Here is a 27082-nt window from a genome sequence, read left to right on the forward strand (position 1 = left end):
TTTGCTGAAAATGAATTCCTCAAAAGCCAACTTGCTGAATAACCAATTTTACTAATTTACCAAAAATGGTTTTTGACCACTTTAACAAGAATGCTTTATGAGTACTAATCACAAAATATGCTTTAAAAACATATTGATTAAACACAATTTCACTGTTCAATGTGGTAATTTTAAAAATATTTCTTTACATAATTTTCTTTTATGCCAGCCCTTTCAGTATTCATGTTTTAGTATCTCTAGGACTTGTAACCAAGTCACTTTTGGATCCCTCTTTCACAATTTTTACGGTTATGGTGTATAACGTTTAAAGAACTAATCATGGCTAGGTTTTCTTACTTTTTCTCTTATTTTAAAATGGCTTCAAGCTTTTGTGCTTACTCCTTCTGGAAACATAAAAGTCAATATTCCAATTGGTTCTTGTGAGAAATTCATTTCAGAATTTCCAATATGAGGCTGGGTGTAGTGGCTCACACCTGTAATTCTAACACTTTGTGAGGCTGAGATGGGCAGATCACTTGAGCCCAGGAGTTCAAGACCAGCCTGGGCAACACGGTGAAACCCAGTCTCTACAAAAAAAAAAAAAAAAAAAAAAAAAGAAAAATTAAACAGGTGTGGTGGCATTGCCTGTAGTCCTAACTACCTGGGAGGCTAAGGTGGGATGATTGCTTGAGCCAGGGATATTGAGGCTGCAGTGAGCCCTGATTGTACCACTGCACTCCAGCTTGAGTAACACAGCGAGATGCTGTATCCATTAAAAAAAATGTTAATTCAAATATGAATGAAACTGTTTAGTTAATTCTCATTTTTTTTGGTTTTGAATTTAAACATTTAATTGCTAGAAATATAAAACAAAGGCTGAAACACCACTTGAGGATTTAAAAATAAATCATAGAAACTCTTTACAAGACCAAAAAAATTTTAAATAACATTCAAAAGCACCTGAAAAAAATCAAATAGCCAAAATAATAACAACACATGTAAATTAACAAAACATGGAAAAATAGCATTTCATTGGAGATTTTTTCATATGGGAACATTTTAGCAATTATATGTGGTTTGCCAATTTCATTGATTAGAAAACATCAACATCAGTTTAGACAGTATTTTTACTCAGTTAACTTTCTTGTTAAACATTCCAGTTAAAGCTGTTAAAATCACAATGACTAGATCTGGTGAAATGGTCATTTGGCAAAGTGGTATTCAGCAAACTGGTTCTGGTAAGTTGGCATATTTTTTCCCTTCCTTGGAGATGATATGGGAAGGAGGGTACCTGGGCTAGGGCAAGAGTCAAGGATTCCAGAGTCTCTTAGCTAAATACTATCAAACAGACCTAAACTTCAAGATTAATTTCATGCAACTATCAAAACTGCCACTGCTATTTGTGGCAAATATCTGATGCAAATATTTGTATATTTGTGAATAGTTATGAAGTCAATCAATGCCAAAAAAAAAAAAGTAGAAAAGTTCACAGTAGATTCAGGATAAATACCTGAGAGTTGAAGCCCAGAAGTTACTTTAATGCTTATCAGTTTTACTTTTATGAATTATACTTCTCATTATTAACTCAGCATACTGGACGCGATACTCAGCGTACCTGCCAAGGCAGAAGCTGTGATATTTTTTAATCCTACTTCTCTTGCCAGGTAACAGAAATTGGTACCTGACCTACAGGCAACTTTCTGTCCAGTGACCTATGAAATGGTCACTAACAAAACAGGCTGCTCCATACTGGGTAGTAACAGGCTAATTCTATCAATTTCCCTCTCTTGCAGGGTTTGACTGAGGGACATACAGGAAGAATTACATGACAATGAAGTAGGCAGCAGAGCAGAACACAGAGAAGGCATTAAGTAGTGGAGACACAGATGAGCTGAGTCACCATGACAGAACCCTATAGTAGGGAGCAGTGGATATTTATTTGAGATGGAGTCTTGCTCTGTCACCCAGGCTGGAGTGCAGTGGCACGATCTTGGCTCACTGCAACCTCCACCTCCCGGGTTCAAGCAATTCTCCTGCCTCAGCTCTCGAGTAGCTGGGACTACAGGCGCCCACCACCACACCCAGCTATTTTTTCTGTATTTTTAGTAGAGATGAGGTTTCACTATGTTGGCCAGCTGGTCTCGAGCTCCTGACCTCAGGTGATCCGCCCACCTTGGACTCCCAAAGTGCTGGAATTACAGGTGTGAGCCACCGGGCCTGGCTGCAGTGGACATCTTTACTTAGAACATTATAATGAAATCCCTAGAGCTGAAGCTATGCTCAGAGAACTCATTATATTTTTATGTATGCAGGCTCACTAAGCTACTAATGCAACCTGAAGGATGATGACAAGTTCACCGATTAAAAAACATCAACATCAGTTTAGGTATTTTTACTTGGTTAACTTTTCTGCTAAACATTCCAGTTTACCATGAAGCCTAAATATAAGTCAGTAGTTTTAATGTGTATGACACTGTAAGTTTTTATGACATCTCACTATGAAACCTATTCTTGTTCTGTTTTACTTTTCTGTTTATCTTTACAAAAACCTCCATTAACATGAAGGAATCTGAGGAGTGGTGAGGTTAGCCTGAACCCTGGAAGTTTGGCACAGTATCTGCCGTGCACAGACAATCGCTTTACAACACAACAATGGTTAAAAAAAGGATCTGGAAACAAGTTTAAGTTCAACAAACAGAATGAACTTTTTTGGTTTTGTTGTTTTTTTAGAATTAATTTTTAAAAATTAAGAAAAAGATAAGTGTAAAGACTGACCAAAAAAAGTACGTAGTCCCATTCACAGATCTGGATATGCTGTTTTTAGATCCATGCTTTCAGCTGGATTCTAAGAGTTGTGCTGCAGAAATACGTTTATGCTAGAAAGTCCGAGGTTAAAATTGAACACATTTGTTTTCTTAAAAATTACAGGATGCCTTAGAGCCTTTAGCATATAAATAGACCCTGTAAAGTCTTTAACATGTAAAATATGTAGTATTTCCCTAGTTTCTTTGATCAAAAAGCTTTTTTTGTTTTTTGAAAGGAGGGAAATGAGGAGAAGATGTACCTATTCCTGTCTCCCAGAACTAATGTTCCATGGAAATAGAAAAGTGGCTTGGGAAACAATTGCTAGATCATATGTACAAGTTTGTGAGTTTTGCTTGGCTATCCCAATTTTATTGTCCAAATTTATCTTCTCTAGGCTGCTGCATAGAAGGAACTTACAAAAGGAGTTATGATTAAAATTATCTTCTTCCAGCACTATAATATAAAATAAACTTTACTTAAACGGAAAATATTTGTAATAAACAAAAACTATTATAAAAACTTTTATATGCCTCTAAGATGATTCTGTATAGATGCTTTTAATGTTTTAATGACTTGCTACATTTGGTATTCTGGAAATAAACATTTAAAACCTTGACATACCACAACATTGGTATTAAAAGGCTTTTTATACGTTGACTTTTGACTATGACTATTTTTTAAATTGACTCCAGAAAAAGTAAGTAATCCATAAACAGCATTATTGTCTATTATCAATTATCAAACTTCTAGAGTATTAGAAAACATTTTAATATCATTTTTAGATGGGATAAATCACAACCATTACCTTGAGAGTAACAAAAAGAAAAGGGTACAAACCTGTGTGGCCTTTTCCAACTGTAATTTAAGATCCGTTAGTTCCATATTTGTATCATGTAGCTGTGCCTTCAGCTTTTCATTTTCAGCTAGAATTTGTTCATAAAGCTATAAAAATTAGGGTAAAAGAACAAATTACTTTTCTGCTCTCCTATTACTTTAAAATTTCTCATTGATTACTTTGCAGTATTAAAACAGTTTAATGTAGCATATGAGCTATAAAGGATACATTTAAAAAAATCCTTCATGGTTGCAAAGCAGAGACTGTTGGTTATGCAAGTGTGTTTGTCCCATATAAAGTCTTAAAATTAGTTCCAGTATTCAAAAATCAAGACTTGACAGAAAAATCGGACTTTTCAGGTTATCTTAAAAAAGATTCAGTTATCTGATAAAGAGGGACCACATACCTGCACAGCAACTGCAGCTAGGGCTAAGGAGTCACTGTGAACTTTATTTGGAGTCCGTGAGATTTTCTGCCCATCACTCTCTCTTGAATTCCCAAAAATGAGATGGAGTACCAGCTGTATTTATCATTATACTTCTACATTGCTTATAGTAAAGTTAAAAGGCAAATGATGTATTTCCTGAAATATTTCAAATCCAGGATAAAGACCTTCCTCTTTTCTAATGCTTTTCATCTTCCTTAACACTGCTTCTTCCTTACCCCTGGCTTTACTACTTCCACCATAATTCTGGCTATGATCATCTCTTATCTAAACTATTCTAATTCCCTGATCACCCTCTCATCTGTTTTATATATAGGAGCTAAAATTAACTTTTCAAAATGAAAATCTCATAATTTTCATAGGCCAACCATTCCATTTCCACCCACAAATTAAAAACTCTTGAATGGCCTCCCAATGTTCTTAGCATACGAAAAATCTTAGAATGGCCTATAAGGCACTGCATGATCTGGTCCCAGCCTACACAACTGCTGCCTCAAATGAATATTTCTTCCACTCTACTAGCCATAATTAAAATTTAATTATTCCAATGCATCATGTATTCTCCCCCCACCAAGTCTATGTGCTTGTAGTTCCACTCTATTTGGAATAATTTTCTCACCCATTTTTGCCCGTTAACTATTAGTAATCCTTCCATTTTTGGCTGAAACCACACTTCCTTTGGAAATCAATCCACTTTCTTTTTTTTTGAGACAGAGTTTTCCTCTTGTTGCCCAGGCTGGAGTGCAATGGCGTGATCTCAGCTCACTGCAACCTCTGCCTCCTGGGTTCAAGTGATTCTCCTGCCTCAGCTTCCTGAGTAGCTGGGATTATAGGCCACCACACCTGGGGTAATTTTGTATTTTTGGTAGAGACGGGGTTTCTTCATGTTGGTCAGGCTGGTCTCGAACTCCCGACCTCAGGTGATGGCCTGCCATAGCCTCCCAAAGTGCTGGGATTACAGGCGTGAGCCACTGCGCCCAGCCAAGGAAATCAATCTACTTTCTTTTGTTATATACTTTTATAAAATTGCTTTTCTACTTCAGGTTAACTGTCTCCATTATTTATTATACAGTCATTAGTATGACTGTGTAATAAGGTCTCTCTCCCCCACTACATGGAAGATGCCCATGAGAGCAAGATAGTATCTTCATCTCCATTTGCCCATGATTAGAATCTCTCTACTTAGCATAGTTCAGTTCTTTATTGAATAAATGATGAATCTTACTCATAATGTAAAATGATTCTCTCCCTCACCCGTTCCCCTAACTTGGCTTTTAAAAAAGTATATAATTCAAATAGCTGCCAGATAACTGGGGACATGTACAAATGCCATAAGCTTTCTCCTTCTCCAACAGACTATGTTTACTATAAGCACAAAATAAGAAGATACAGTTTCTGGGATTTATTTATTAATTACTTCAATCCTTACTAGCACCTGAGCTGCCCCAAGTTTTTCAGTTACCTATGAAAAACTATCAATATATTCTCTTAGGAAAAGCCATCTTCTCTGTTTGGCTGCTTCCTAGTAACAAAGAAACAAAGTGTGTATACATTTGTGTGCACCCATTTACTGAATGCTCCTTTCCAGCTCAATCATAGCAATGACTTGAGATACTTAAATGTAAAATCATCTTGGATGATTTTCTCTTCCCTTTAATAAACAAACAGCTATTTACATTCTACTTAACCATCAGTTGCCGAAAACTGAAAATGAAAATAAGTTATTTCAAAATACTCATTTCATTATGAGTTTTTAAAATATTTGAATATGAGTATCTCAACATAAAAGATAACATTTTTTATTAAATATAACTAAATAACCCAAGTACCTTTTTAAAGTCAGTTGAGTCATCCTTTTCTAGCCTGCTGCTGTAAGGTTTTCTTTCTTCTAAGTAACTGTATGATCCAGAGCGACCCAGCAAGGAATCATATCGATCACCAGCTGATGTAGAACTGGTTTCATATCTTCAAAAGATTAATTTAAATAAAAAACCTTGTTATAGGCTTTTACAATTATAACATATATCCTAGTACACACATATAACTTGACAGTTCAAAAGAGTAGGTCACAGTCTCCCTCTGTTATCTGATTAATTTTTGTGATATATAATAAGTGGGAAGTTATTTTATTTTTTGAGATAGGGTCTCACTCTGCTGCCCAGGTTGGAGTGAAGTGGCATGATCTCAGCTCACTGCAGACTTGACTTCTCGGGCTCAAGTGATTCTTCTACCTCAGCCTCCTGGGTTGCTGGGACTAAAGGCACATGCCACCATGCCTAATTCTGTACTTTTGGTAGGGATGGGGTTTCACCATGTTGCCCAGGCTGGTCTTGAACTCCTGGGCTCAAGCAATTCACATGCCTCAGCCTCCCAAAGTGCTGGGAGACTACAGGAATGAGCCACTGCACCCAGCCTATTTTTTAATACTACTAATTTCCATTAATTGAGGAAGAGAGTCAAAATTTCCATGTTTAAAAGCCAAAACTGGTTTCATATAATGATTAATATTTTAAATTGTACATTTCCTCCCACATTTTAATATTTCCAAAACCAGAAAATGGCTTACAATTGATAATGCATTATAGTTTAATTGGTAGCACCTTTCCTTTTTTTCAGTAGTAGGTAACGCAATGGTGTTTTAAAATGAGTAATGTCTTAGATTTGATGAAATAAAGTATATCCAAAGTGACAGGTAATGGGTTTGTCCTAAGCAGGAAAAACATATCTTATTGGTAAAGGAGAATTCTCTTATTATCTGGTTCTGAAATTCAGGTTACCTTTTCTGATAGATGCCATTGGCTCTGCATTTCAATTCAATAGAATCATCAGTAGACAGAAATTTATTATTGGTCTTACAGGGCTGTTGTTAACAATGATAAGAGAAATGGAATGGAGATCAAAATCAAGGATATAGTGGAGGTTCTCTGAAAAGATGGATAATTTTGAATTAGGTGACACTTTTTTTTTTTTTAAAGACACAGGGTCTCACTGTGTCCAGTGAGGAGTGCAGGCTGGAGTGCAGTGGCACAACCATAGCTCACTATAACCTTGAACTCCTGGGAGCTCAAGTAATCCTTCTGACTCAGCCTCCCCAGCAGCTAGGAATAGAGGAGCATGCAGTTATGCCTGGATAATTAAGAAATTTTTTTTTTTTTTTTTTTTTTTTGGTAGAGATGGAGTCTTGATGTTGTCCAGGCTGGTCTTCAACTCCTGGACTCAAGTGATGCTCCTGCCTCAGCCTCCCCAAGTGCTAGGATTACAGGGTTGAGCTAGATGACACTTTTTTTAAAGTGTCTTCACTGGTTCTCTTTTATCTAAAGCAGGGCTACAAGAGAAGATTCTGAATACTTCATCAAATACATTTCTGGCCAAGTGTGGGTTTTATCAGTCCTGATGTTAATAATGAGATAGTTGAACTAACTTAAGGAACTTTGGAATACCTTTGTTGTAGAGATTTGGGAAAAAATCTTACTTGCTCTGACTAGTGATCTTGAAGTAAAGCCTTTAACAAAGAAAGCTAGTAACAATGATAAGGCCATCAAAATTTCTGTTATTTTAATTATCAAATAATTCTATAAACTTACGAAATCCATAAATTCCTAGCAACACATTTTTAACAAAGATAAAAATAAGAAAAAATGTCAGTTAAAAAATAAATAAAACATACCTAGAAATGGAATCCGTCTGGAAAGAAAGAGAAAAACATGGGCATACTAAATTTTTATGCTTTCATTAAACTATTAACCTATGATTATAAGTAAATTTAATGTAGTATCAATAGCATTTTCACACTACTAAACTAATATCTATTTTCTACATATGCTTTAATTTTACTGAGGTTGTTTTTATAAAGAGGTTCTAGAATACAGAGTCACTGTATATTTTCACAGACATATCATCATGCAATTACATGTGGCAATTTATGGGTATGTCCTGTGACTTCCTACAATAACCAGTTACAATATTTTTAATTAGAATAAAAAAATGAGACTAAGAAACGTATCTATTACATACACCCACTGAGCAGGAGGAGGTAATATATTTACATTAAGAAATGTCAAGTTTACTATGATATCTCAAAGCAGTCATTTTACTCATTTTTGTTTGAGGCAACGAGAAGCAAACGAATGAACACCTAAGGTTCTTTATGCATAACAGTATATACATATTTTGTTTAAAATTTACTTTCTCGAAATCTAGCTATATACCTTTAAGGTCAGCAATTAGATGATAGGAAATTTAATTTTCTCAAGCAAGTGGTATGCTACACTGAAGTTCCAGAAAGTCTTACCTAAATCGTGAAATGATTAATAAGGTAAAACAGTCTTACTGGGGGCCAAAGTAGTCTTTTTCAGTAGTCAAATTTAGCCTTTTCTTTTTCTATTGAAATACTCACTGATTCTATAATTTATTCAGAATGGTTTGTTAAACTTTTTAATTTAAATATTAGTGATTTCCCATTATATTTATCTTTGGAGATACTGTAAAATTACTAGGTTACTTTTGGATTGTTTAAAGTCTATTTTGGACTAAAAATGTTTTACTAAAGTCTATGTAAATTTCCTCTGCAAAACAAATTTTAACTTTGCTCCTTACATTGTTTTTTAAGGTAATGTTTTATTTTATTGATTTATTCTTTGGTTTAACAACAACTAACAATTTTAAATAATAAATTTCAATTTTCAAGATAATCAAATTCAGTAAAATGGCCATTCATGAACTAAAATGTCTACATATCAAACAAAAATAATACATCTTACCTTCATAGTCTGCACTTACATTCACTGATTTAAATTTTAAAAATAAAAAGTATAGTCAGAAATCACTCAAATTCCGTTTGTCTTTAAAAATCACGGTGTTATCACTGATTATTATTACTATTTTTGAGATGAGGTGTCACTCTGTTTCCCAGGCTGGAGTGCAGTGATATGATCACAGCTCACTACAGCCTCGACCTCCTGGCCCAACTGATCCTTCTGCCTCAGTCTCCTAGTTAGCTGGGACTACAGGCATGCACCATCACATCTGACTAATTTCTTAAATTTACTGTGGAGACAGTGTCTCCCTATGTTGCCCAGGCTGGTCTTGAACTCCTGGGCTCAAGCAGTCCTCCCACCTCAGCCTCCCAGAGTGTTGGGATTATAGGCGTGAGCCACCATGCCCGGCCTAGCATTATTTAAAAACTTTTAAGAACTGTGGTAAAAACCACATAATATAAAATTTACCATGTAAACCATTTTTTAGAGTATATAGTTCAGTATTTTAAATTATATTCATATTGTTGTGCAAAAGATCTCTAGAACTTTTTCATCTTGCAAAAATAAAACTCTGTATCCACTGAACAACTTCCTTTGTCCTCCTCTTCCTAGCTCTGGCAACAAAGGTTCTACTTTCTGTTTCTATGATACCCAAATAAAATAAGTGGAATCACACAGTTCTTGTCTTTTTGTAACTTGCTTATTTCATTTAGCATAATGCCCTTGTTCCCCAAATTTTAAGATTAATTTTCCGAAGTAAAAATATCTTTTTAAACATAAAAAAGATTAAAATATATAGAAAGATATTCAGAAGTATCTTTCTGGCTATGGTATTGTACAGTTCATATAATGGTATACCCAGTTCCTGTGTAATTCCTCAACCCTCCATTCTCTAGGTAACCACTGTTATCTAACCAACCTTTTCTGGACACATAATATCTATGTGAATATAGAAAATATTGATCTATGTATATACATTGCACCTTATTTATTTATCTACATCCATTCTTCCTTTTTCTCATGGTATAGCAGTTACTAGGTTTAGGTGAGATGACACATGGCCCATGTTGGTAGCAAAATGGCTGCAACAGTTCAGTGACAGGCCCTGTCTATCCTAAGCCAAATATAATCCTATCCCTATGAGGTACATCAGCCTGAGGATGAAGCTGACACAAAGGACTGCAGAATATAACTGGAGTACAATACATTTTCTTTGTTTAATCCAGTTTGACTTAGGTTTCCTATTGTTATTTATATTTGTTATATTTATTTATATGTTATTCATTACTTATAACTAAAAGAACTCTAAACAATCTATTTAAACAAAAACTACTTAAATTGAAAATAAAAAAACTTTTCTTCTTAGAAACAATATTCCTCTTCATCTTAACGTATCTCATATATAATTTTAACAGTAAAACTTAAAAAAATATATACATCAATATGCTTCAAAATTACAACTTTAAAAGCCAGACAATCTCCCTTCCACTCCAGCCTGGTGGGGGTTGGAGTCTGCCTGATAAGGCAATGAGAGGTGTCAGATGGGGATGGTTTACTAATTTCCTCCCCTCTTGTTTAATAAAGAAGGGACATAGGTAAATTGGGGAGTTCTGATAACTGATAAGCAAAAAATTTAGGTAACAGTTAAAGCTTTAGGCCTGCAAATAATTTAACCTCAGAACCAATTCACTCCTCAATGTATGGCCACCTCAAGATAAAAATAAAATTTTGGGGTCAAAATAGGCAAACTTGGCCCTAAAATAATGTTCACAGTCACCTAGCACAGGTAACCAACTTTTATTCACTTCACATTACTGTAGATCCTTGCTGACTAAAAAGAAATGTTGGTGATCCCCAGAGGGAGGAGCCAAGATGGCCGAATAGGAACAGCTCCGGTCTATAGCTCCCAGTGTGAGCGACGCAGAAGACGGGTGATTTCTGCATTTCCATCTGAGGTACCGTGTTCATCTCACTAGGGAGGGCCAGACAGTGGGCGCAGGTCAGTGGGTGAGCGCACCGTGCCCCAGCCGAAAGCAGGGACGAGGCATTGCCTCACTGGGGAAGCACAAGGGGTCAGGGAGTTCCCTTTCCAGGGGTGACAGACGGCACCTGGAAAACAGGGCCACTCCCACCCAAATACTGTGCTTTTCCGACGGGCTTAGGAAACGGTGCACCAGGAGATTATAGCCCGCACCTGGCTCAGAGGGTCCTACGCCCACGGAGTGTCACTGATTGCTAGCACAGCAGTCTGAGATCAAACAGCAAGGCGGCAGCGAGACTGGGGGAGGGGCGCCAGCCATTGCCCAGGCTCGCTTAGGTAAACAAAGCAGCAGGGAAGCTTGAACTGGGTGGAGCCCACCACAGCTCAAGGAGGCCTGCCTGCCTCTGTAGGCTCCACCTCTGGGGGCAGGGCACAGACAAACAAAAAGACAGCAGTAACCTCTGCAGACTTAAATGTCCCTGTCTGACAGCTTTGAGGAGAGCAGTGGTTCTCCCAGCACGCAGTTGGAGATCTAAGAACAGGCAGACTGCCTCCTCAAGTGGGTCCCTGACCCCTGACCCCTGAGCAGCCTAACTGGGAGGCACCCCCCAGCAGGGGCAGACTGACACCTCACACGGCCGGCCAGGTACTCCAACAGACCTGCAGCTGAGGGTCCTGTCTGTTAGAAGGAAAACTAACAAACAGAAAGGACATCCACACCAAAAACCCATCTGTACATCACCATCATCAAAGACCAAAAGTAGATAAAACCACAAAGATGGGGAAAAAACAGAGCAGAAAAACTAGAAACTCTAAAAAGTAGAGTGCCTCTCCTCCTCCAAAGGAACGCAGTTCCTCACCAGCAACGGAGCAAAGCTGGTTGGAGAATGACTTTGACGAGCTGAGAGAAGAAGGCTTCAGACGATCAAATTACTCCGAGCTACGGGAGGATACTCAAACCAAAGGCAAAGAAGTTGAAAACTTTAAAAAAAATTTAGAAGAATGTATAACTAGAATAACCAATACAGAGAAGTGCTTAAAAGAGCTGATGGAGCTGAAACAAGGCTCGAGAACTACGTGAAGAATGCAGAAGCCTCAGGAGCCGATGCGATCAAATGGAAGAAAGGGTATCAGCAATGGAAGATGAAATGAATGAAATGAAGCGAGAAGGGAAGTTTAGAGAAAAAAGAATAAAAAGAAACGAGCAAAGCCTCCAAGAAATGTGGGACTATGTGAAAAGACCAAATCTACGTCTGATTGGTGTACCTGAAAGTGATGGGGAGAATGGAATCAAGTTGGAAAACACTCTGCAGGATATTATCCAGGAGAACTTCCCCAATCTAGCAAGGCAGGCCAACATTCAGATTCAGGAAATACAGAGAACGCCACAAAGATACTCCTCGAGAAGAGCAACTCCAAGACACATAATTGTCAGATTCACCAAAGTTGAAATGAAGGAAAAAATGTTAAGGGCAGCCAGAGACAAAGGTCGGGTCACCCTCAAAGGGAAGCCCATCAGACTAACAGCAGATCTCTCGGCAGAAACCCTACAAGCCAGAAGAGAGTGGGGGCCAATATTCAACATTCTTAAAGAAAAGAATTTTCAACCCAGAATTTCATAACCAGCCAAACTAAGCTTCATAAGTGAGGGAGAAATAAAATACTTTACAGACAAGCAAATGCTGAGAGATTTTGTCACCACCAGGCCTGCCCTAAAAGAGCTCCTGAAGGAAGTGCTAAACATGGAAAGGCACAACCGGTACCAGCTGCTGCAAAATCATGCCAAAATGTAAAGACCATCAGACTAGGAAGAGACTGCATCAACTAACGAGCAAAATAACCAGCTAACATCATAATGACAGGATCAAATTCACACATAACAATATTAACTTTAAATGTAAATGGACTAAATGCTCCAACTAAAAGACATAGACTGGCAAATTGGATAAAGACTCAAGACCCATCAGTGTGCTGTATTCAGGAAACCCATCTCACATGCAGAGACACACATAGGCTCAAAATAAAAGGATGGAGGAAGATCTACCAAGCAAATGGAAAACAAAAAAAGGCAGGGGTTGCAATCCTAGTCTCTGATAAAACAGACTTTAAACCAACAAAGATCAAAAGAGACAAAGAAGGCCATTACATAATGGTAAAGGGATCAATTCAACAAGAAGAGCTAACTATCCTAAATATATATGCACCCAATACAGGAGCACCCAGATTCATAAAGCAAGTCCTGAGTGACCTACAAAGAGACTTAGACTCCCACACATTAATAATGGGAGACTTTCACACCCCACTGTCAATATTAGATGGATCAACGAGACAGAAAGTTAACAAGGATACCCAGGAATTAAACTCAGCTCTGCACCAAGCGGACCTAATAGACATCTACAGAACTCTCCACCCCAAATCAACAGAATATACATTTTTTTCAGCACCACACCACACCTATTCCAAAATTGACCACATACTTGGAAGTAAAGCTCTCCTCAGTAAATGTAAAAGAACAGAAATTATAACAAACTATCTCTCAGATCACAGTGCAATCAAGCTAGAACTCAGGATTAAGAATCTCACTCAAAACTGCTCAACTACACGGAAACTGAACAACCTGCTCCTGAATGACTACTGGGTACATAACAAAATGAAGGCAGAAATAAAGATCTTCTTTGAAACCAACAAGAACCAAGACACAACATACCAGAATCTCTGGGATGCATTCAAAGCAGTGTGTAGAGGGAAATTTATAGAACTAAATGCCCACAAGAGAAAGCAGGAAAGATCTAAAATTGACACCCTAACATCACAATTAAAAGAACTAGAAAAGCAAGAGCAAACACATTCAAAAGCTAGCAGAAGGCAAGAAATAACTAAAATCAGAGCAGAACTGAAGGAAATAGAGACACAAAAAACCCTTCAAAAAATAAATGAATCCAGGAGCTGCTTTTTTCAAAGGATCAACAAAATTGATAGACCGCTAGCAAGATTAATAAAGAAAAAAAGAAGAATCAAATAGATGCAATAAAAAATGATAAAGGGGATATCACCACCGATCCCACAGAAATACAAACTACCATCAGAGAATATTACAAACACCTCTACGCAAATAAACTAGAAAATCTAGAAGAAATGAATAATTTCCTCAACACATACACCCTCCCAAGACTAAACCAGGAAGAAGTTGAATCTCTGAATAGACCAATAACAGGAGCTGAAATTGTGGCAATAATCAATAGCTTACCAACCAAAAAAAGTCCAGGACCAGATGGATTCACAGCCGAATTCTACCAGAGGTACAAGGAGGAACTGGTACCATTCCTTCTGAAACTATTCCAATCAATAGAAAAAGAGGGAATCCTCCCTAACTCATTTTATGAGGCCAGCATCATCCTGATACCAAAGCCGGGCAGAGACACAACCAAAAAAGAGAATTTTAGACCAATATCCTTGATGAACATTGATGCAAAAATCCTCAATAAAATACTGGCAAACCGAATCCAGCAGCACATCAAAAAGCTTATCCACCATGATCAAGTGGGCTTCATCCCTGGGATGCAAGGCTGGTTAAATATACGCAAATCAATAAATGTAATCCAGCATATAAACAGAACCAAAGACAAAAACCACATGATTATCTCAATAGATGCAGAAAAGGCCTTTGACAAAATTCAACAACCCTTCATGCTAAAAACTCTCAATAAATTAGGAATTGATGGGACGTATCTCAAAATAATAAGAGCTATCTATGACAAACCCACAGCCAATATCATACTGAATGGGCAAAAACTGGAAGCATTTCCTTTGAAAACTGGCACAAGACAGGGATGCCCTCTCTCACACTTTTATTCAACATAGTGTTGGAAGTTCTAGCCAGGGCAATTAGGCAGGAGAAGGAAATAAAGGGTATTCAATTAGGAAAAGAGGAAGTCAAATTGTCCCTGTTTGCAGATGACATGATTGTATATCTAGAAAACCCCATCGTCTCAGCCCAAAATCTCCTTAAGCTGATAAGCAACTTCAGCAAAGTCTCAGGATACAAAATCAATGTACAAAAATCACAAGCATTCTTATACACCAATAACAGACAAACACAGAGCCAAATCATGAGTGAACTCCCATTCACAATTGCTTCAAAGAGAATAAAATACCTAGGAATCCAACTTACAAGGGATGTGAAGGACCTCTTCAAGGAGAACTACAAACCACTGTTCAAGGAAATAAAAGAGGATACAAACAAATGGAAGAACATTCCATGCTCATGGGTAGGAAGAATCAATATCGTGAAAATGGCCATACTGCCCAAGGTAATTTACACATTCAATGCCATCCCCATCAAGCTACCAATGACTTTCTTCACAGAATTGGAAAAAAACTACTTTAAAGTTCATATGGAACCAAAAAAGAGCCTGCATCGCCAAGTCAATCCTAAGCCAAAAGAACAAAGCTGGAGGCATCACACTACCTGACTTCAAACTATACTACAAGGCTACAGTAACCAAAACAGCATGGTACTGGTACCAAAACAGAGATCTAGATCAATGGAACAGAACAGAGCCCTCAGAAATAATGCCGCATATCTACAACTATCTGATCTTTGACAAACCTGACAAAAACAAGAAATGGGGAAAGGATTCCCTATTTAATAAATGGTGCTGGGAAAACTGGCTAGCCATATGTAGAAAGCTGAAACTGGATCCCTTCCTTACACCTTATACAAAAATCAATTCAAGATGGATTAAAGACTTAAACGTTAGACCTAAAACCATAAAAACCCTAGAAGAGAACCTAGGCATTATCATTCAGGAGATAGGCATGGGTAAGGACTTCATGTCTAAAACACCAAAAGCAATGGCAACAAAAGCCAAAATTGACAAATGGGATCTAATTAAACTAAAGAGCTTCTGCACAGCAAAAGAAACTACCATCAGAGTGAACAGGCAACCTACAAAATGGAAGAAAATTTTCGCAACCTACTTATCTGACAAAGGGCTAATATCCAGAATCTACAATGAACTCCAACAAATTTACAAGAAAAAAACAAACCACCCCATCAAAAAGTGGGCAAAGGACATGAACAGACACTTCTCAAAAGAAGACATTTATGCAGCCAAAAAACACATGAAAAAATGCTCACCATCACTGGCCATCAGAGAAATGCAAATCAAAATCACAGTGAGATACCATCTAACACCAGTTAGAATGGCAATCATTAAAAAGTCAGGAAACAACAGGTGCTGGAGAGGATGTGGAGAAATAGGAACACTTTTACACTGTTGGTGGGACTGTAAACTAGTTCAACCCTTGTGGAAGTCAGTGTGGCGATTCCTCAGGGATCTAGAACTAGAAATTCCATTTGACCCAGCCATCCCATTACTGGGTATATACCCAAAGGACTATAAATTATGCTGCTATAAAGACACATGCACACGTATGTTTATTGCAGCAGCATTCACAATAGCAAAGACTTGGAACCAACCCAAATGTCCAACAATGATAGACTGGATTAAGAAAATGTGGCACATATACACTATGGAATACTATGCAGCCATAAAAAATGATGAGTTCATGTCCTTTGTAGGGACATGGATGAAATTGGAAATCATCATTCTCAGTAAACTATCGCAAGAACAAAAAAACAAACACCGCATATTCTCACTCATAGGTGGGAATTGAACAATGAGAACACATGGACACAGGAAGGGGAACATCACACTTTGGGGACTGTTGTGGGGTGGAGGGAGGGGGGAGGGATAGCACTGGGAGATATACCTAATGCTAGATGACGAGTTGGTGGGTGCAGCGCACCAGCATGGCACATGTATACATATGTAACTAACCTGCACATTGCGCACATGTACCATAAAACCTAAAGTATAATAATAAATAAATAAATAAATAAATAAATAAATGAAATGTAATAGCTCTATTAAGGAACTTCAACTCAAAATGAAGAAAATAATATTAACATGACCAGAATGCTATTTCAGGCTAGACAGTGCCAGGTTTAGACTCGTGTTGTTCAGCTCTATCCTCATATGAACAGAAATATTTTAAATATTTTTTAGCTTTCTACACAGCCAAACAATCAGGAAGGGGGTAGGGGGAACTTTCAACCCTTGCTGGCTATGCAGCCTTGTCATTCAAACTTGCTTTAGGTCCTTCATCAGTACTGAGAGGAAAAAAATGTCTTTTAGATTCTCAACATAAAAATCTGTTGGAGACTCTAAATTTCTAAATATATGTAAAAGAAAGTTAAAAGATGCCTATCTTCTCCAGAACATAACTTTGAAATAAAATCTACAGAAATAAAATCTGAGCCTACTACTTCTGGATTTCCACTACTTCTGATTATCCTTTAGATATTTTCTTTTGGCCAAGGGTACTATTTCTTTTTTTGCTTTTTCTTTTAACTCCGAAGGTTAAATGACATACAATAAATTACATCCACTTAGAGTGTACAATTTGGTGAGTTTTGGCAGTTCTGTATATCCATAAAACCACCGCTAGGATCAAGACCCAGAACATTTTCATCACCTCCAAAACATTATTTTGTAACCCTTCCCAGTCCTTTTAATCCTGATCCCCGGGCAAACACTGATACCGCATACCGAGCATGTAGGCAGAGTATGCAATAACTGCTTTGCATGAATAAATATAATAAAACACAATTTAAAAGTAATTATTAAAAAATATGAATACTTAATACAAAAAGTAATGGTATTTACCTGAGTTTCTTTCTTATTGGATCCCTCTTCTGTGTCTGATTGTTGTTCTTGTTCATTTTCATCACTCTAAAAATAGATTGCCAATTTATATTTTAGGAAATTTTACTAATAATTTCAAAAATTATTTTTCAAAATTATTTTTGGGAGTCCTTCTCTCTCAGAATATACATTGAAACATTTGTAGATAAAATGAGATGTCTAGATCTTCTTCTAAATAATATGGGAGATGGGAGATGGGGTGGGAATTTAGCTGAAAAAATGAATACTTGGGGTAGAGCTCATTATACTATTATGTTACTTCTATAAAGTGTATGTTTAACTTTTCTATATTAAAAATCAAAAGAAAAATAGAAAACTATTTTTCGATTTCCCCATCTGTTCTTCCCTTCTTTGTCATTTATGTATGATTTTCCCTCTCTTTTTAAACTTTTTTAAACAGACATATGCACTCTTGATTCATCAAGTTGAATATATATTTTGTCCACAGCATGGACAATGCGAAGATATTAAAACTCTTCAACTCCATTTAATACTTTCCCATATTTTTGTGCTATTGTTTTCATATGCCTTAGCTCTTTATATATTTTAAACTGCATATGACAACGTTATTTGTGTTTCATGTAATTAATTAGTAATTAAGTAAAATTAAAATGGACTGAAACACTGCAATTAAAAAAAAGTTCAGAAAAAAGTTGACCTAAATATGTTGTTTATTTAAAAAAACACAAATAAATTGAAAATAACAGAAAAGATATAGTATACAAAGATAATCAAAAGGAAGCTTTTCAGACAAGATCGGGCGCGTTCAGGGTGGTATGGCCGTAGACGGAAGCTTTTCAAAACAGCAGAATTTAAGGTCAGATATAATATTAGAGATAAAGAGGAACATACAGTGAGAGATTCAGTTTAACAGGAAGACAGATGATTCCATGTTCTTTCAGTGAAAGGACAGTTAGAAATTTTCTTTAAAAAAATATTTTTATAACAATAGAAGTAAATGTACTGCTACGTACAATAGCATAGATATATCTTATAAACATAACTGAGTTATAAAATTTATAGTTCTAGTCATATGCTCTTCAAAAACAGGCATAGTTAACTATGGTGTTAGAAATCAGGATACTAGCTGACTTTGAAAATGAGGATGATAGGGATTGAGAGCGAGAACATGGGGGCAACCTACACCGCTGTTTGTATTCATCATTCTGAGTGGTGATTACATAGATATGCTCCTATTGTGCTAATCCATTAAGCTATACATGTATGAATTATGTTTCTAAACATGCCATACTTCAATAAAAAGTTTATTTTTTAGAAAATGGAAACAAAATCAATGAATAGCAATGTCAGGCCTACAATCAAGGACCAGGAAAACACTAATTTTTACAAGACTGTTGTAATTTGATAAGCAAAGCACTGTCTCTATTTAGCATGCCTTGAGATGGGAGTAATCTGTAATCTAGATCTTATAATGATATTTATGAAAATGAAATTAGACTCCTTAGAAATTCTTAAAAGATGTTTTTACAAATAAGCAGTTTACCTACTATAAAATAATCAATACACGCACTCTGAGCTTCAGACATTATTATTTCTATTCCATAATTAGGTCAGAACCACTCCTTTTAAGTAGTACCAACAATCTAAGTAGTTAACTATCCTTAAAAATAATTTTTCTTATTTAACAACTCAACTCAGAAAACACAGTGATGATTTAAGGAATATGAAATCTAAGGCATATAAGAAATTATTAGTATGTATTTTTGGACACATTCAGAATACTATCAAGAATACTCTCAAATAATATATTTTAATAGGTTCTCACATCTTGTGTCCAAAATGAAACTCCTGTAGATCTTCTTTTCTCTCTTGGTCGTCGTCGTTCTCTGATTGATTTAGGTTGTGATTTATCTTCTCCTTCTTTCTCCTCTTCTCTTTTTTCTCCCTCTGTTAAGGATTGCAATGAACCACAATATAGCAATATATCTTGACAATATTTTGCAAGGTAATTGTAAAAACAATGGGTAAAATGGGCCAGGGGACTATCTAGGGGGATGGAAGGTAGGCAGCTGCTACTACTTAGCTCCAGCCAATTGTTGGTATGTGAGAATTCAGATCCAGTGTTGCCAGATCAGCCAACTTTTCAAGAAATGGCAAAAATCTGAAGTTTGAAGTGAGTATCTCTAATTTTAAATGTTGGTTCAACATTTTTACAAACACGATGCAGGCCTCACACATAGCAGTTTAAAGAACTGAAATATCTCAACGATCAACATGAGAAAATATATAGCTGGAAATTGGGAAAAAACTTTATTTTCTGGTGTTTATTCTACATTACTACTGATATTATCATGACTACTACTGTAAGACTTAGGCTTTAAAATATGAAATGCCTACATTTAGTACTTATATCTGATTTAAAGTAGGAACTACTCAGAATTTAAATAGAAAGTTTATATAAAATAATAGGAAATGGTAATGAGTATCAATATGCCAATATATAGTTGAGAAAGAAATGTATTTTTTAAGAAATAAGCATAAAAATGTGTTTTAGTGAGAGCATTACATGTATTTAGTAATTTTAGTTTACAACAATTTCACAAAAAAACATTTAAATGATATGATCTACACAGTAGGCAAGAAATAGCTTAAAGCATCTGAGAAGTACTACACTAGTAAACTGCTTCTAGAAATAGTCACCCACCAGTTCGATATTAACTTTTCTTTGCAGGTGGATATGAAGATTTTTGTGAAGTATTAGGTTATAAAAATATTAGTATCAACAGCAGGCCATATTATTTTCTATTTCTGTTTTCTACTTTTGTCAGTCTCAACCTTCATATTCTTTGTTTAGGTTCAATGAATCACAAGTTAGGATGCTGTTCCTTTACTGTTGAATTATTATGTAGGAAACCCTAATCCAAAGGATTATATGAAGAAAGCAAAGTGTTTTCAAAATTTGGTATTCTTACCTCTTTCATTTTCTTTTGTTATTCCTCTGGAGTAAGCAGAAGTTATGCCTACAAGACTATTTGGCCTGTTTAGTTGACTTGAAGCATAGAGTGAACTGCTCATAGTAGAAAGTGAAGAGGATGGAGTGGTTGAACTTGAAGTTGATACTGGCCTATAACGCTGGTAAGTCTGTGAAACATTAAGATCAAAACCCATTTGAAACATTAAACACAATTAAAAACATATAAAATACTTAAAAATTCATTTCAAAGAAAAAGTAGTGTACTAATCATGCCAAAGTAATTCAAATTTCCAGCTAAAATCCTTTACAGTATTTTGCATATGGTTTGTTGGTATATAAATCTCTTGTATGTTGAGGATCATAAGGACTATTCGTACCATTTGACTTAAATGTGTTTTTGATATACTGTTACCTCATCATACGTTCTGGAGTACTTTTGTTTATATTCGTCTTCTCTAGATGTTTCTGACTCCTTCTTTTCTTCTTGTTTCTCTTTATCTTGTTTTTCTTTTTCCTCTTTTTCTTTTTCTTCATTTTCTTGTTCTCTGGTTCGGGTAGAACGACTTCTTCCTATTGTTTTCTCAGCTTCTTGAAGATCAGTTAATGTCACTCCCTGCACACACAAAAAGATCAATATAATTATGAGATGCATTAAAGCTTGTTTCGAGGAATATTTTAGAAATAGATATATTACATACAAATGCATTAAAAGTCAAATATGCATGTTTAAAATTGGTTTGCAAATGGAAACAGCAAGTTACATTCATTCTATGAAGAATCACCATTAGCAAGCACAACGATAGGTACTGGATACTCTATGCATATAAATGTTCCTCACAAGTTCAAAGTAGAGAAGAATAGCCAATATATGTACTGTTTGTATATTATAAATATTTATGTTTATATATATATGTCTGTGTGTGTGTATATGTGTGTATATGTATCTATATACACATGCATGATGATTGTTAAGGCTTAAAAGAGATTTCGATAAATTTTTCAAGATTTGACCTTGAAGAACAGGTTAGATTTCAAGAAGTGAAAAGTATAAAGACAGAAAAAGTATATTAAGGCCCCAGCAAACAGTTCAGCTTGAAAGCTAAGTAATGATAAGAACAGTCCAGCTGAATCTGGACTGTGGAACTTCTTAACTGTGGGAAAGCAGAAAGACACAAAAGTATACATCATATACAGCATAATTAGAATGGCAAAACGGAGGTAAGGAGATCACCAGCCTGAATGACATTTTTTTCACACTTGCACATTAGTTGTTTATACCTAATATATGAGCCTATTCTCTGCCCCCCACTTCCAAATATTCATAGAACTTTTAAATAGTTATTAGACATCATATATGATTAATGTATTCTAACCAAATACTCTGGGCCAGACACTGTATTAGGAATAAGGATTTAAAAAATACTCAAAAAGACACAAAGGCATATGCTAATTAGATGAAATATAATAGTAACAGTGTAACCATACAAAAGGCTATGAGCAACCTTTACCTTTTAAGGATTTCCTCACACTGGAATTACCAGAATAACTACAGCAAGCTTTACCTTTTAAGGATTTCCTCACACTATATACTGACATCAATATTTTCACAACAAAGTGAAAAAGTAACTTGTTTTATGTCTGTGTGTGTATATATATTTTATATGCTACTTATGTAAGTTTTATATATTAATTACATTAACTATACCTGTGTTGATCTTCTAGATTGTCTTGCTTGTCTAGATCTTGCTTTTCTTTGGGATTCAGACTCTTCATCCCTAACAGGAGTGAGGTATGATCTACAGTAGTAAATTGAAAAATCGTTAGTTGTAAATGCAATACCTGTGAATGTAAATATCTATCAATGTATATGAATAAAACATACAGGTTTAATATCTTAATAAGTTTTAAGGAAAAGTCTTCAGAAAATGGTCTGAAATTCAATAATGCAATCTTATAATTTCTTTTTAGATTGGAACTAGTTATATTTTAATAATTATATTTTAACATCACATTTTAACTTCCTAACTACATTTTTTAAAATAATGTAATTTAATTTTAAGATGGAACCACATTTTTAAAAAGGATTTAGAGAACTGAAGATTAAAAATTTTAGCTCTGCTGAAAAAAATAGAAGGATTTCATTTAGCCCAATTAAGCAGAATGGATAAGGAGTAAATTTTTTTGTCTGTTTTTAACTGAGGAAGGTCCTCTTCTCCAGCCCTGAAAACATCCCCCAAAAGTGATAATCTAAGCATCTTATTTAATGACCTATTAAAAGGGGCTTTAAATTCTTCTCTACCTACAGTACTTTCAAATATTGGAAGACAGGTATCAAATTCCTTTCTAAATCTTTTTTTTTTTTTTTTTTTTTTTTTTTTTTTTTTTTTGGAGACAAAGTCTCGCTCTGTCGCCCAGGCTGGAATGCAGTGGCGCAATCTCAGCTCACCGTAATCTCTGCCTCCCGGGTTCAAGTGATTCTCTCACCTCAGCCTCCTGAGTAGCTGGGACTACCTGCGCATACCACCACACCCGACTAATTTTTTTATTTTTAGTGGAGACGGGGTTTCGACCATGTTGGCCAGGCTGGTCTCGAACTCCTGACCTCAAGTGATCTGTCTGCCTCAGCCTCACAGAGTGTTGGGATTAAAGGCGTGGGCCACCGCGCCCGGTCTCTCTGTATTCTTGTCAGTGTGCTTTTACTAATGACACGTCAGACAACATATTATTGTTCATACTTTTGAGTGCTCTAAAAAATTCCAGTGTTTTTTTAATATATAAACAGCTTTTAAATCAGCATGTTACTCCTGAGTAACTGATTTTCTGACATAAAGAACAGGACTTGGCATTTATCTTCACTAAATTTCTTCTTATAAATTTAAGCCTACGTTTCCTCTTGTCACGGGGTATGCACCTTTTCAATAGCATGTAATGTGTCAAAAGTTAAGTAAGGCTGGGTGTGGTGGGTCATGCCTGTAATTCTAACACATTGGAAGGCTGAAGCAGGCTGATTTCTTGAGCCCAGGAATTCGAGCCCAGCCTGGGAAACATGAGGAAACCTGTCGCTACAAAAAAATAGAAAAATCAGCCAGGCATGTGGCACATGCCTGTACTCCCAGTTACCCGGGAGGCTGAGATGAGAGGATCACCTGAGCCTGGAGATCAAGGCTGCAGTGAGCTGAGACTGTACCACCCCGCAGCCTGGGTGACAGAGTTGAGACTCAAAAAAAAAAGTTAAATAATTAAAGAGTCAAACAAGCAAAGATATGACAGAGCCCTGCAACACAACATAAAGACTTTCCTCTGATAATCAATATTTCTTGGGAAGTTCAATCATTAACACCTCATTGAATTACACCACCTAGCTTACATTTCTCAGAGAACACTTACAGAAGTAGAGTACAGTTGACTGCTGAACAACACAAGTTTGAACTGTGCAGGTCCACTTATATGAAAGTTACACCAAGTGTGCCTGCCTCTTCTGCCTCCTTCCACCTCCACCACCTCTGAGATAGCAAGACCAATCCCTCCTCTTCCTCCTCAATGTGAGGACGAAGAGAATTCTGACCTTTATGATGACCCACTTCCACTTAATGAGTAGTAAATATATTTTTCTTCCTTATGATTATCTTAATAACATTCTTTTCTCTAGCTAGCTTTATAGTAAGAATATAGTATATAATATATGTAACATACAATATATGTGCTAATCAACTCCTTAATGTTATTGGTAAGGCTTGCAGTCAATGGTAGGCTATTAATTTAGATTAGGGGGACTCAAAAGTTATACGCAAATTGTTGACTGCACAGGGAGTTAGCACCCCTAACCCTTGCATTGTTCAAGGGTCAACTGTATCTCTATCTTATATGCTGTTTAAATTTATTAAGTTTACTCCATGTATCCCCCTCTCAAAACCCCAGGCAATGATCTAGTGAGTTTTCTTTATTCAAATGCTACTTTTTTTTTTTTTTTTTTTTTGAGATGGAGTCTCGCTCTGTCGCCCAGGCTAGAGCACAGTGGCGCAATCTCGGCTCACTGCAAGCTTTGCCTCCTGGGTTCAGGCCATTCTCCTGCCTCAGCCTCCCGAGTAGTTGGGACTGCAGGCGCCTGCCACCACGCCTGGCTAATTTTTTGTATTTTTAGTAGAAACGGGGTTTCACCCTGCTAGCCAGGATGGTCTCGATCTTCTGACCTCGTGATCTGCCCACCTCAGCATCCCAAAAGTGCTGGGATTACAGGCATGAGCCACCGTGCCCGGCTCAAATGCTACTTTTAAAAAAGGCTCTTTCTTGGCTGGGCGCGGTGGCTCATGCCTGTAATCCCAGTAGTTTGGGAAGCCAAGGCAGGCGGATTACCTGAGGTCAGGAGTTTGAGACCAGCCTGACCAACATGGAGAAACCCCGTCTCTATTAAAAATACAAAATTAGCCGGGTGTGGTGGTGCATGCCTGTAATCCTAGCTACTCAGGAGGCTGAGGCAGGAGAATTGCTTGAACCCAGGAGGTGGAGGTTGCGGTGAGCTGAGATTGTGCCATTGCACTCCAGCCTGGCCAACTAGAGCAAAACTCTGTCTCAAAAAAAAAGGCTCTTTCTTTTGTTAGCTTTAACATTCTTCTCAATTTGTAATTCATTTTTTTAGCCTAACACTATTCATACAGTCATAACAAACCTCTGAATTTACTGTGAGTTTTATGCCTTTTCTCTGTGTCCTTTAAAGCTCTCAGTTCAGCGAGTATAGCACATCTTCAAACATCCTTAGAATCATCTACCACTTTTTTGAAACTCTTTTTAGAGAGCCCTCATTCCTTTTATATATATAAGGAAATCATATTTCTTTCTACAACCCTGAAATTTTTGGAATCTGTTTCTCTAAAACTAGAACATATGACACTATTCTTAGCATTCACCTCCTTAGACAATTAACCCTAAGATGACCAGGTAATTTCTCACGCAAGATCTTGTTGCCTCAATTTCATCAATTAACTCTTACTTATTGCTTAAAATTAGTTCAGAAAACTGGTTCTTCTTGCTGTTTCTACATAATTACATTTGTAGCTAAGTCAAGAAATTCACAAGAGGGAGTTTTACTTGAATGGGACATCCAAGATACTTATATTCAGATGAAAATTCCATCACTATTATACTTTGACTTTAATTTTATTTAGATATAACAGATACTATGTTTTTATAACTATTATAGTGAGTTTCCTGGGACAAGTAATTCAAAAGGAATAAGAGAATAACTAATCATCTTGTTATTAAAATTTAAGAAACATTAATTCTGGGATACAAGAGGGGCTTGTTATAGAAAATGATTGCATAAATTGGGGAAATGCTACACATTCTAACCTTCTCTAGGAAAATCACAATAACATATTGAAAGGTCTGTGATACAATGAGAGATGTAACCTGTATTAACTTGGCTTAACTCAGTACTTCCCAAGACCATTTAAATAGAGAATCCTCCACCCCTGACCCATTTTGTGGCATATCCAGTAAATATAGAAAAGTGCTCCTAAGAACATCAGCCTGGAAAATGTCCAATAGCTATTTTTTCCATTCATTCATTTAATTTATGTACCTACTGGCCCTATGCAAGTTATTACTTTTTGGACTTCTACCAAAGGAAGAGAAGAAAAAATAAAAGGAGATGAAACCTAAATGTGATAGTTAATCTGGTTAAACAAAGCTTATAGCAGGCTGGGTACAGTAGCTCATGCCTGTATTCCAGCACGTTGGGAGGTCAAGGTGGGAAGACTGCTTGAGGCCAGGAGTTTGACACCAGCCTAGGCAACACAGCGAGACTCCACCTCTACAAAAATTTAAAAAATTAGCTGGGTGTGATGGCACACCTGTAGTCCCAGCTACTCAGGAGGCTGAGGTGAGAGGATCGCTTGAGCCCAGGAGGTCATGGCTGCAGAAGCTATCATCACACCACCACACTACAGCCTGGGTGACAGAGATCCTGTCTTGGAAAAAAAAAAGTTCATAGCAAGACAGATAGGGTGCATGCTATCACTTTAGCATTTCCTGAGCTGCTCTAAAACTAAATATGAATGTGAACTACTGTCAAATTTGACTACAGTGAAATGTTTCATATTTAGTGTATAACAGAGAAACTTGCATTGACACTTGGCTCTTTTTTAGTACCATGGCAAATAGTACTATCAACCACTACACTCTCTCCCAATGAGCCTGGATTCCTTTTCAATAGTTTCAAATTGCCACGAAAGTCAATAAATCTATCATACCTGGTTTCACATATGAAGGTTAGGGGGATAAAAGTTACTAACTGAAAGACATAAAATCTGCACCTGCAGATAATTTTAATTTTCCATATGACATTCATCCCAAATTAGCATAAAAATATAGCTTATCAATTTGTAATATAAACACATTTCCTTTATTTGATAATTACCATCTAATATTCAGTTCCTTTCTCCTCCTTTGGGGTACCTATCTAGAGCAGACCTCTAAGAATACGACACAGAGAAGAAAAATAATTTATATATTTTATGTACTTTTAATTGCAAAGAGCTGATCATTAAAAGATGGTAGAATATACCCACCAAACCCCA

The 27082-nt window shown here is 36.4% G+C and overlaps 1 protein-coding gene across 6 annotated transcripts in view; it reads right to left on the reverse strand.

The window, feature by feature from the left end:
• Positions 1 to 27082, reverse strand: part of PPP1R12A (protein phosphatase 1 regulatory subunit 12A) — a 166306-nt gene that overhangs the window by 8880 nt on the left and 130344 nt on the right. For 5 of the 6 annotated variants that reach the window (XM_024257404.3, XM_024257406.3, XM_024257405.2 and 2 more), the window contains 8 exons: positions 22213 to 22303; positions 20920 to 21120; positions 20506 to 20674; positions 19359 to 19480; positions 17534 to 17599; positions 7732 to 7748; positions 5894 to 6029; positions 3622 to 3726 (listed from right to left, as the gene is read on the reverse strand). In XM_024257404.3, coding sequence (XP_024113172.2) covers positions 3622 to 3726; positions 5894 to 6029; positions 7732 to 7748; positions 17534 to 17599; positions 19359 to 19480; positions 20506 to 20674; positions 20920 to 21120; positions 22213 to 22303 — 907 coding nt within the window. Of the gene's footprint in view, positions 1 to 3621; positions 3727 to 5893; positions 6030 to 6520; positions 6561 to 7731; positions 7749 to 17533; positions 17600 to 19358; positions 19481 to 20505; positions 20675 to 20919; positions 21121 to 22212; positions 22304 to 27082 lie in introns of those variants that run through there. The other variant, XM_054527434.1, reaches the window with a different exon arrangement.

Source organism: Pongo abelii, chromosome 10, assembly GCF_028885655.2.
Source record: "Pongo abelii isolate AG06213 chromosome 10, NHGRI_mPonAbe1-v2.0_pri, whole genome shotgun sequence".
Classification (NCBI taxonomy): Eukaryota; Metazoa; Chordata; class Mammalia; order Primates; family Hominidae; genus Pongo; species Pongo abelii.